We start from the raw sequence: 12,500 nt of genomic DNA on the forward strand, positions 1-12,500 counted from the left end.
AATGCAGATTGAACCAAGAAGTACAAAATGAACACGGAACACGGAATGCAGATTGAACCAAGAAGTACAAAATGAACACGGAACACGGAATGCAGATGACCCGACTTCGGAAGTAAAACAAAGTTCATGGAAAAGAAGAAAAAAAAAACTTTTAAGGAAGGGAAAGAGAGGACAAGATATAATTCCAACTTAATCCGCGGGCGGTGCTCAACTTACCTCTATGTCCTTCCAACATCATTTTTTTTTTTTTTAACTACAACGAAACCTAGACAGGTAAGGCCTTCAATATTAAACACTATGGACCACTTTTTATTTTCTTGGAATGAAATGATTATATCTCATCACTTTTTTTTCTTACCTTTTACATTTTCTTATCATTATAGTATGCCATGGTTGTTACCTCGTTTGTGCATGCGTGAGAGTGTAAGTGTACACAAGTGTCAGGAGAGTTCTGTGCATGTGTGTGTGTGTGTGTGTGTGTGTGTGTGTGTGTGTGTGTGTGTGTGTGTGTGTGTTGTGTGTGTGTGTGTGAGGGGGAGGTGGGGGTGCAGGGAGGAGGTGAGATAGAGGATGAGGTATGTGAGTGTATGCATGCCTACACTGTGGGAGCATCAGGATATTGGAACGTATATATATCTTTGTATATATGTGTGTGGGGTTGGGGGTGGGAGATATGGGCGTGTGTGTGTGTGCTTGTACAAGTAAGTGTGCATCTGTGTGTCTGAGTGTGTGTGTGCGTGCGTGTGCGTGTTTGTGTGTGTGTGTGTGTGTGTTTGTGTGTGTGTGTGTGTGTGTGTGTGTGTGTGTGTGTGTGTGTGTGTGCCGTGGAAGCTGCGATACATAGACTAGAAACTCCGAGTGTGTGGAGGAGGGGGTAGAGGAGGTGCAGGGAAATTTGTGGGGTGTGTGTGTGTGTGTGTGTGTGTGTGTGTGTGTGTGTGTGTGTGTGTGTGTTGGAGCTCATGTACGTTTATATGTATTTGACTGTGCTTTCATATCTATGAAACTGCGTTTTGGGGGCATATCTGTTATGCATGTGTGGGTGTATGTGTGAATGTGTGTCTTCATGTTTTATATTTATTTGCTTATTTATCATCATTGTTGTCTTATTTATTTATTTATTTATTTATTTATTTATTATTATTTTATCATTATTTTCATTACTACTACCTTTTTTTTCATAATTATTATTTATTTATTTATGTATGTACGCTTTTTTTTTACTTTTTTTTTCTCAAGGCCTGACTAAGCGCGTTGGGTTACGCTGCTGGTCAGGCATCTGCTTGGCAGATGTGGTGTAGCGTATATGGATTTGTCCGAACGCAGTGACGCCTCCTTGAGCTACTGATAGTGATACTGATACTGTTACCTTGACCTTTGACATTAACCTCGAATTTTGGATAGGGACATCATGGCCATTCAATACACTTTATAACCAAGTTCGTCCTGTATGTGTTTTTTTCCGATGCTGTTTCATTTTTCGCGAACAGTTCCAGTTCACTTTCTTCTCGGTTCGAACTGGCTGCAAAATAAATAAATCAATGAATAAATGAATAAAGAAAGAAAGAAAGAAAGGTTCTGAGACGGATTTGACAGCTGGAGAATTTACTGGTGTAGATTCCGGAAGAGATTAGCGTTGTGATGTATTTTTGTCTTTTGTATGTTTAATTGTTTTTGTTGTTGCTTTTTTGTTGTTGTTTTTTTGTTGTTTTTTTGTTTTGTTTTTTTGTTTTGGTGTTTTTGTTCCGACTTGCCCAGCCAACGAGGACGTCATGAAATTTTCTGCTGAATGTGTTTTTCTGTATGTGTTTTTGGGTGGCCTCTGTCTGTCTGTCTGTCTGTCTGTCTGTCTGTCTGTCTGTCTGTCTCTGCCTCTTTCTCTGTCTGTCTTCTGTCTTTCATTCTGTCTGTCTGCCTCTATTTCGCTGTCTCTCTATCACTGTCTGTCTGTCTGTCTGTCTCCCTCTCTCTCTCTCTCTCTCTTTCTCACAGACCATGGTATGAACGCTTTGTGTAGGTGTGTGTGTGTGTGTGTGTGTGTGTGTGTGTGTGTGTGTGTGTGTGTGTGTGTGTGTGTGTGTGTGTGTGTGTGTGTGTGTGTACTCATTCATTCATCCATCCATTCATCCATCCATTCAAGTCGTTTATTCATTCTCTCTCTCCCTCTCAAGGCCTAACCAGAACATATGGTTTTTGCTTCTCCCCCCCCCCCCACCCCCCCAAGCTGATGCAGTGTAGTATCGATCAGTCCACAGACTTTGATATCTCCTTGAGACAAAAAGGGAAAATCTCTCTCCCCCCCCCACCCCACCCCCGCCCCTCCCTCTCTCTCTCTCTCTGGCTCTCTCTTGAAAACTTTTTAACGCAAACCCAATTTTCCCAAAGGGGGAGAATTTTTTCTTCTTGTCCTGTATTTCCTAACCTTGAACGTGCATGCAAATATCTCGAAAATCGACTCTTATCTCTTTCTTTCTTTCTTTCTTTCTTCTTTCTTCTGTCTCTCTGTCATTTTATCTTGTGTATTTTTTGGTGGTTCAAAAAGCTTTTGTCGCATTTTTGAGTGAGCGAGTGTGTTAAGCTTCCAAGTAAAACTGCTTTCCTTGACATTCTGACTGTTTTTGCTCTGTCAGTTTCTGCATGTTCCTTCTTCTTCTTCTCCTTGTCCTTGTCCATGCACTTGTCGTTGTCTTCTTCTTCTTCTTCTTCTCCTTCTTCTTCTTCTTCTTCAGTGCCCAGACTCTGTCCTTTCTATTTAGTTGCTAATTGATTTGGTTCGGCTTGTCCATCGTTTTTTAATCCTGTTTTCTTTTGCCCTTTCCCTCTATCAAATTGGTTGGGTTCAGCTTGTCACTCTGTTTTGTTTCTGGTTTGGGTTTCTTTTCTTTTTCGCCTTCCTGCCTCTATCCCTCCTACCCCCCTCACCCCCACCCCCCCCCCCCCCCCCCCCCACACACACACACTCTCTCTTTCTCTGTCTGTCTGTGTCTCTCTGTCTTTCTGTCTGTCTCTCTCTCTCCATCTCTCTCTCTGTCTCTTTCTCTTCCTCTTAGCCTCTCTTTCAACCTCTCTGTTCTTTACCTCTCTGTCTCTGTCTGTCTGTGTGTCTATCTCTCTCTCTCTCTCTCTCTCTCTCTCTCTCTCTCTCTCTCTCTCTCTCTCTCAACTTTAACAAATTCATTTTTTGTCAACATCAGATATGTTTTAAAACTAGGACAAGAATATCTAACTAGATATCTGTCTATTTGTTTCTCTGTCTGTATCCCTGTCTCCATCCCAGTCTTTGCCTCTCAACCTCTCTCTCAGCCTCTCTGTTCTTTATAAGAATAAAAATAATAATAATAATAATAATAATAATAATAATAATAATAATAATAATAATAAATAATAATATTTTATTTTTTATATAGCGCTATAATACAATCATAAGCAAGCTTTAAGCGCTTTACAATCTAATACCTAAAGTGAAACAAGAAAGCATATAAACAGTAGCAGAAACATAAAACAGAATCATTAATATTATAAAAACACAATGCATAAAACTCACCAAGTAACATACTATCAATACTACAACTGTTACACTCCAACACTCACACTAACACACACGCACAAACACACGCACAGACACACACAGAACGGCTGAGATTACAGCAATTTTCACTTAAAATACATACATGTAAAAAGGAACATAATTGTAATCTGCATGCCACAGATTTTGTAAAAATTGTAAAATTAAAGTTTGGGTAGAAAAGGTAAAAGGGGTAAAAATCGGGTCATTCTCCATTTCGAACCACACCACCACCATCCATCTACCCACCCCCATTCTCTCTAGTCTCCCATCACACACACTCACATTGCCATGGGCCTGGGACAACAGCACTATTTGTGTTATGGCAATTATTTTTTTAATGAGATAATTTTTAAGATTTGCTTTAAAGGTAGATAGATGAGTTGTTTGTCTGAGAGCAATTGGCAGAAAATTCCAAGTTGTTGGGCCGAAGACGGAAATGGACCTCTTTCCACAGGAGTTAAGGAAGTATCGGGGAACAGTAAGCTGGGAGGAATCAAGAGATCTCAATGTTCTGTTTGGCAAGTACGGGTTAATAAGCTCAGAAAGATATGAGGGTGTGGTATCATAATTCAGGCACTGAAAGCATAGGCAGGCAACCTTATATTCAATTCTGGCTTGAACAGGCAACCAATGAAGTGTCCGCAGGAGAGCAGTAACACTCTCTCTCCTCGACTTTTTAAGGACGAGTCGAGCTGCACGATTCTGTATTTTCTGGAGCTTGAAGAGTTTATCACTGGGAAGGCCAGCTAAGAGAGAATTAAATAATCTAGGCAGGATAAAATGAAGGCAACAGCAAGTTTACTCCTGTCTGCCTGTCTACCTGTGTGTGTGTGTGTGTGTGTGTGTGTGTGTGTGTGTGTGTGTGCGTGTGTGTGCGTGTGTGTGCGTGTGTGTGTGTGCGTGCGTGTCTATGTGTGTCTGTGTGTGTGTGCGTGTGTGTGTGTGCGTCTGTGTGTGTATGTGTGTCTGTGTGTGTGTGTGTGTGGTTGTTGTCTTGTTTTGTCTTGTGTTGCGTTGTGCTATGTTGTCTTGTCTTGTCTTGTCTTATGCTGTATACCTATCATATTTTATTTTTTGTAAGAACAGATTTCTTTATGCGAAATTCGGGCTGCTCCCCCCCCCCCCAACCCCCCCACATACTCTCCCCGGGAGAACGTGTCACCACAGTGAAGCGCCACCCAATCTTTTTTTTTTTTTTTTAATTCATCCCTACAAGTATCGGTCACCCATTCGTTATCCAGCCACGGTGGGTATTTCCAGCAATCATGTGGGTTCTTTTTATGAGTGGTTCGTAGACTACATGCCGAAAACGAAACCTCCCTTTATATACTTATAATAGGGGGGAAAAAAACACAAAAGAACCAGCACCCAAACCACCTAAAAAGTGTAACGAGGAGCGGGACGGGGGCTGGGGGGGGGGGGATAGAATCAAACCCGGAACCCTCCAGCGCTTCCACGCGCACTTTATCCACTGGGCCACGACTGCGGTGAGCGCGCCACTAGATAAACGATACTCGACCCTTGAAGCGAACAAGCTTCTCCAGCAACTGCTCACAACGTATCTGGACAAGCCAGGTTTCATCCCAGGGTAAAACAACAACAACAACAACAACAACAACAAAATTTGATAAAATAATAAGAAAAAAAAACCCGGGGTCTACGAATAGTCTGTTACTTCACCGGCTTTCTCGCGCTCTTTCTTTTTCTCTCTCCATACGAATGGCGAAAGAAACGACGTTAACAGCGTTTCACCTCAATTACCATCATCAAAATATTGAAAGTGGAAGGCTCTTATACTGAAGAGGTGAATGTTTACAAAGAATACCACAGTTCTGACGACGGAAGCTAAAGGTTGGGTCATTCAGACACCCACTGGACATCCGAGGGGTCTGTGTCGAGGAGAAGAGAGGGCTGGCCGTACTGAGTGAGTTATCCAGGCACTCTCCAGCGAGCAAACCAGACACACGTTTAAACCAGCGCGGTTAGGAGGGAGCAGTACCAGCAAAGCCTCACTCACAACCACCCGTCAATAATTATGTACACCATCAAAGAAACCCGGTTGGCGGAGCCCAGGAACTATGTTCCCCCCCCCCCCCAAACCAACCCCCCAAACCCCCCACCTGAAATGTTATCAGCCACCCACCCACCACCACCGTCACTACCTTGGCTTGTGTGATTCCCCCTCACTCTCTGTTCATCTGTCTGTCTGTCTGTCTGTCTGTCTCTCTCACTGGTCATGTGTGTTCGTGCACACGCACACACACAAGCAAGTAGCTGTATGCGTGCGTGCGTGCGCGTGTGTGTATGTGTGTGTGAGAGAGAGAGTGTCTGTGTTTGTGTGTGTGTGTGTGTCTGTGTTTCCATGTGTATATCTGTGTGCTTTTATTTGGCTCTCGAAATCTGTCTGACCAGCTTTCCTTCTTTTCTGGTTTTTTGTTTGTTTGTTTGTTTGTTTTTTTGTGTGGGTTTTTTACGCAGACACGGTGTAACGCGTATGGATCATTCCGCGCGCTTTGACGCCTCCTTGAAGCCGAAACTGAAACTGAAACTAGAGATCACGATGAAATGCCTTGCGATTGGGAACGAAGTCTTCACAGAGGATCAAGCAATTCCCCCCCCCCCCCCCCCCCCCCCTTTTTTTGTTTTTGTTTTTTTGTTTGTTTTGTTTTGTTTTGTTTCGTTACTGACTTTTTTACCATCAGGACTCGCAGAGTAGCTTAATACAAAGCATTCGAAAGGTCTCCCTGAAAGGTTATCAACAACTTTCTGTGAACTGGCACCAACGTATTCATTTCCCAAACCATTTAACACACTTGAAAACAACAGAGCAACCGACTCGGAGGAGAAATAACAATCGGCAAAAATACGTCGTTTTAGTGATGTTGTTTGTAAATAGATAAATAGATAAATAGATAGATTAATAGACGAATGAATAAACAAGAAAATATGAAAAAATCAATAAATGAATAGATAAATAAAATGATGATTCTTACACTGCGAATACATAAGCAATAGGGAAAAAAAAAAAAAAACCCTCAATGAATGCATTATTGCAACATGAGAGACCACGTGCTGTTTTGCTATTGGGAGAAGAGGGAGAGAGAGAGAGGAAGAGGAGGAGCAGAAGGTAGTAATCACACGCGATTGAAATTCAATCACTGCGATAGAATTACACATTTTAATGAAGATCGTTTCGTGTTCGTCGTGTTTCTGTTGGCTTCGTGCTGACAATAATCTGCCTGTATGTGTGCTGATGAAAAGAAAGAAAAACATGACCAAACAAGATACACAGAAAGAAACAATAGATGGATGGGTTGATGGATGGATGGATGGATGGAAGGAAGGAAGGAAACAAAGAAAGGAAATAAAAGAAGGAACAAAGAAAGAAACGATGGATGGATGGATGGGTGGATGGATGGATGGATGGATGGGTAGATGGATGGATGGATGGGTAGATGGATGGATGGGTGGATGGATGGATGGGTGGATGGATGGATGGATGGATGGATGGATGGATGGGTAGATGGATGGATGGGTAGATGGATGGATGGGTAGATGGATGGGTGGGTAGATGGATGGATGGGTGGATGGATGGATGGGTGGATGGATGGATGGGTGGATGGATGGATGGGTAGATGGATGGATGGATGGATGGGTAGATGGATGGATGGGTAGATGGATGGATGGGTGGATGGATGGATGGGTAGATGGATGGATGGGTGGATGGATGGATGGGTGGATGGATGGATGGGTAGATGGATGGATGGGTGGATGGATGGATGGGTGGATGGATGGGTGGATGTAAAGAAACAAAAGAACAATGAAGGAAATCTTGATGGATGTGGATGGCACGATGCATGGATAGAGGAAGAAAAGCAAGTACAAAAGAAAAAAAATAAGGAAAGAAAGGAAGGAAATCGCTGGTTGGATGGATGGAAAGAAGAAAAAAAACAAAGAAAGAATAAGAGGAAGAACATAAAAAATGGATGGTTATGGATGAATTGCTGGTGGGAAGGAAAGAAAAAAGAAAGAAAGAAGACTGAAAGGAAGAAAGCAAAGCCTGCAAACCAACGACTCAAGCCATTTGAGAGGGCAGTCAGTACGCGTACCAACCACAGGTGCTCGCTGAGCTGTATCGACTGACATCAATCAGTCCACAGAAAAACAGAAGACGAACAGACCCCCCTAAAAAATGTGGAGCTAATCAACTGTTTCCTGGCCAAGGCAACCAGCTGCTCGCCGTTCTCATGTCTTCAGCTACCCTCACAGTCCAAGCAAACTGCACGGCTGCAAATACCAAGCACGCGAAGGATTGTACCGGCCTGGAATGACCACTTCTCACTTTTCCCCCGCACCTAAAAGGGCCATCCTGGGGCCGTATTCCAGATACCACCGTGCCTGCGTGTAAATGTGTACGTGCGGGCAATCTGGGGCAAGACAAACTGCCCAGGGCAAGTAGTATCCGGTTTTCAGGAACTCTCGAGTCTACCTGCGGGTCTTCAAACCCAAAGGAAAATTTGCCCTCTGCCTGCCAAGGGTGAGTGCCCACGAAGCAGAGGTAGCCTAAACATGGCGGATCCTTTTGCAGCGTTGTTTTTGATGAGGGAAAACAGGCGTGCTTTGCGGACAGTCCGTGTTTTGCTAACTCCCTCGACATTGCTCTGAACTGTAGTGTGGTGAAAAGTAAAAGAGCATGCATGGAACGGAGTCACTGGGATTACAGACGAGTTAGCTGCCTTAGTGCACCGTGCTTGTCTTGAATGCGAAGATAACTTAACCTTCCCGTTAAACTGTACACACGGGGCCCGTTTTATGTCAAAGGTAACTTGCCTTAAGGCCTTGCCTCGCCTTGCCTTGTTTACAGCACCTGCTTGTCACTGTGAATACAACTCCCCCGGGGGTAAATCGTGTCTGGTTTGACCCGCCCCAATGCCTTGAACGCGTTTTGCACAAGTTTCGCTTTTTGCTCTATGTGAAGAGTCATCAGTCAAAAAGAAGTGAAGCATAGATCAGCAGTAAGATTAATGATTGGACGGTACAGGGACGCCGGGTATTAGTTCTAGCCTCCACAGAAAGAGGGCGGGGGATGGGGGGAGGGACCCAATCCTCTCCTTTCGCTGTTTCAATCTCCCCAAACCGAATTCATGTAGGTACCCATTCACATCTGAGGTGGAGTGAGGAAAATCAGAATAAAGCGCCTTGTTCAAGGGTACAACAGCATCGTACCGAAACGGGGGCCTCGAACCCCGATCTCTGGTGAACACTGGGCCAATCTTCTAGTCCATTTGATCATGGCGTCTCTCTTGTAAGAGACTCACAATAATTATACCTCAGCAACATCGCCCCAGTTCAGTTAGTTCACTTTCTCAATCAGGCGTCTCTGCTTTCGGACATATCCATATACGCTACACCACATCTGCTAAGCAGATGCCTGACCAGCAGCGAAACGCAACGAACTTTTGATGGAAAATAATTTGAAATGAAGTAAAATCAGATACAAAAGTAGATGAATAGATAAGAAATTCCACACTGTTAATGGCCAAGAGACCCCACCGCCTCCATTATCTATCTATCTATCTATCTATATATATATATAGAGAGAGAGAGAGAGAGAGAGATTTTGTTTTGTTGTTGCTGTTGTTGTTGTTGTTGTTTGTTTGTTGTTGTTTTAACTGGACTCTGACCTGTCAAATCATAGAAAAGGTTGGATGGTGGAGCTGAATTGTGCATAAACATGAAATTCAGAGTTGAAACGATTTGGGCATTATCCCAGATTTATATCCTTCCTATCTGGAATTATCCCCTAAGAAAAATAAATCTGACATATGATATAACTACTACTGGTGAAAGGGAGAGGGGGAGAGGGTCATGTTTCTTGGGTTATTTCGCCATGAGTCAGAAATACGTACCACTTCTCCACCCCCAGCCCTGCACACACACACACACACACACACCCCACCCCAGCCCTGCACAGCACGTTCCATCACCGGCAGTAACTCTGTCAATACTGGAAACAGGCGCAGCTGTAATTCGAGATCGGAGAAGAGAGAAAAGTCATTCCACTCTATCTCAACCTTACAGCGCTTCCTCTTCTCCACACACACACACACACACACACACACACACACACACACACACGCACATACACATACACGCGTGCGCGCGCGCACACACACACACACACACACACACACACACACACATACATACATACATACACTCAGAGACTCACTCTCTCTCTCGCTCTCTCTCTCTCTCCCTCACACACACACACACACACACACACACACACACACACACACACACACACACACATCTTTGCACTCCGCACCTGCCTGTTCTACCCTGTGTTGTTTTTTGCTTTCTCATTTCTTTGTGTCAGGTTTCCGTCCTCTTCTTTTTCTTTCAATAATGCTGTTGGGGGATGTTTCACCCTGCTGGAGTGGAGGGAACAGCCAGCTAAACTCTAAGAATCCTGGCTTCCATTTCCGCAAGAATATGTTGGGGTTTTGTTGTTGCTGTTGTTTGGTTTTTTGGGGTTTTTTTACTGCCCTCGATTGAAACGAGCAAACATTTAACGCGCATTTGTTCCTGGTGAAACTGCAAAAGTAAAATCTTCGGAAATTCACATTCGAACAGAAAGAAATACTGATGGTAAAATGGGTGGCGTCAGATTTTGACGTTGCGCTTTTCCAGGATAAAGCACATCATATTTCATACACAGAAATCTGTGACAGTTAATCTTCTTCTTCCACTTGACGACCAACATCAGTATGTTGATGAAAACTGTCGTTTTGTGGGAGGTTGCTGTTGCGCGCAATTGAACTGGACTGCCGAGGGGTGTGCTGTTAATTGACAAGGGAGATGGGGCGTCCACTGGTGTGTTCACCATCTCAGTCCAGCTATCCAGAACACACCCGACCGGCACAGCCCTAGCCTTCTACGACACTACTTACCAGTGGGGGGAAAAAGTGGGTGGGGTGAGGGGCGGAGGGTGGGGGAAGCGGGTTTGCTGGCAGGCAGGGGGGGGGCGGGTACTAAATGTGAGGGGTAGTTGGGGTCGATTAAATCTACTCTGTTGTGTCACAGGCAGTAGGCCAGTCTGGACTTGAAGCAGTCCAGCGACTCGGCTGTGACAACCTCCTGGGGCAGTGTATTCCATTCCGGGATGGTACGGGGGAAGAAAGACATCTGTCTGTACTGCGTCCTGCAGGCAGGGTGGTCGTAGTTGCAGGTGGTGGTTTTGGGTTTGTTTGTTTTTTCGGAGCTCAGCCTGCTGTCTGATGGTGTTGGTAGGCAGACTGAGTTGATGGAGATGACACCATGGTGGAACTTGTAAAACATCTCTAGGCAAGCCTTTTTCCGTCTGACTTGTATGGGGTACCAGCTGCGGGAGGTAAGGATAGAGCTGACACAAGACGTCTGTCGATGTCGGTTTGTGACCCATCTTGCTGCTCGGCGCTGGACCTTTTCGATGGCCTGGATGTCACTGGCCAGATAGGGGTCCCACACAGACGCAGCGAACTCAGGGATGGGTCGAGCAAGAGCTTTGTACACTGTTTCCTTTGTCTTCCTGTTTCCTATCTTGAGTTTGCGCCGAAGGAAGCCTAGGATCTTGTTGGCTTTGTTGGCTTTGTTGATGTAATACAATACAATGAATCACGATTAGATATGATGCTCTACACTACACTACACTACACTACACTACACTACACTACACTACACTACACTACACTACACTACACTACACTACACTACACTACACTACACTACACTGCATGCACCACAGTATGGGCTTAAGATTAGAGATTGCTCTAATGCGGATGTGGTGACCGATCCGGGTTTGCGTTGCCGTATTGTCTTTTGGTTTGTTCGTGTGTTTGATTTTTAGGGAGAATTTTGCCTTGCGATTTATTATTATTATTATCATTATAGAGTCCCCTTTTTGTTTCTTTGTTGTTGTTCTTGAATAAGTTTTATAACCATTCCTCCTCTAATTGATATCAATTGTTAGCGCTCTGTGCCTTTGTGGTAAGGATGTAGAACGCATGATAAATATCCGTTAGTAGTAACAGCAGCAGTTGTCGTGCTAGTAGCAGCAGTAGTTGCAGCAACAGAAGTTGCAGCAGTAGCAGCAACAGAAGTAGTAGTAGCAACAACAGCAGCAGCAGCAGAAGTAGTGGTGACAGCAGCAACCGTTGCAGCAGTAGTAGTTGGTGGCGGTGGTGGTAGTGGTGGTATAATAGGAATTTTCGCCGCCATTTGATAAGGGGCGATACTTAACAGTTAGCGGGTTCACTTTGACAGCACACTTTTTCTTATGAAAATGTGTGGAATCATATAGGGGAAGGTACAGAAATGGATCCGAAGGATTGTGGTGGCGTTTCATATCTGGATCAGGAAATGATCAATTAAACAAGTGTACGTCATTAGGAAGAGGATGTAGGCGGGGGGTGAAGGTAAGGGGATCAGTGTTTAGTGTTCCATCTCAAGAAGGCATCCATAGACCAATTTTCTGAGATTCCTGAGGATTACAGGCAATGTCATATTGATAAAGTGGTCACTAATGCGGGTCTCAGACGTACCTACAATCAATATCGCTTCTAATGTCGCCCTGGATACAGTCTTTCTTTCCTCACACGCGCGGAGAGTCACGCGCTTTGACGTCACCAACGTTTCCCCCTGAGCCCTCCTCTCTCTCTGTCTCTGTCTCTCTCTGTCTCGCTCTCTCTGTCTCTGTCTCTCTCTCTCTCTCTCTCTCTTGCCAGTCTCATTGACATTTCATTTCTTGCAACATTTATGGTTCTACATACAGTCAGAATCTTTAGCGTGAAATTCCCTGTCGCCTCCTTCTGAATCTACTTACATTGAGGTGACGGCAATCAACATCTGTTTGACTATACCGGCTGGCAAACATTTTACGCCAATGTTG

The 12,500-nt window shown here is 44.3% G+C and overlaps 1 protein-coding gene across 1 annotated transcript in view; it reads right to left on the reverse strand.

The window, feature by feature from the left end:
• The window catches only part of LOC143283886 (glycine receptor subunit alpha-4-like), a 49,196-nt gene that overhangs the window by 27,933 nt on the left and 8,763 nt on the right, over positions 1-12,500 (reverse strand). The window contains exons 3-5 of the mRNA XM_076590278.1: positions 10,940-11,199; positions 2,436-2,452; positions 401-448 (exon numbers count right to left, since the gene is read on the reverse strand). Of these exons, the coding sequence (XP_076446393.1) occupies positions 401-448; positions 2,436-2,452; positions 10,940-11,199 (325 nt within the window). The remainder of the gene's footprint in view (positions 1-400; positions 449-2,435; positions 2,453-10,939; positions 11,200-12,500) is intronic.

This window comes from Babylonia areolata, chromosome 7, assembly GCF_041734735.1.
Source record: "Babylonia areolata isolate BAREFJ2019XMU chromosome 7, ASM4173473v1, whole genome shotgun sequence".
In the NCBI taxonomy this organism is placed as follows: Eukaryota; Metazoa; Mollusca; class Gastropoda; order Neogastropoda; family Buccinidae; genus Babylonia; species Babylonia areolata.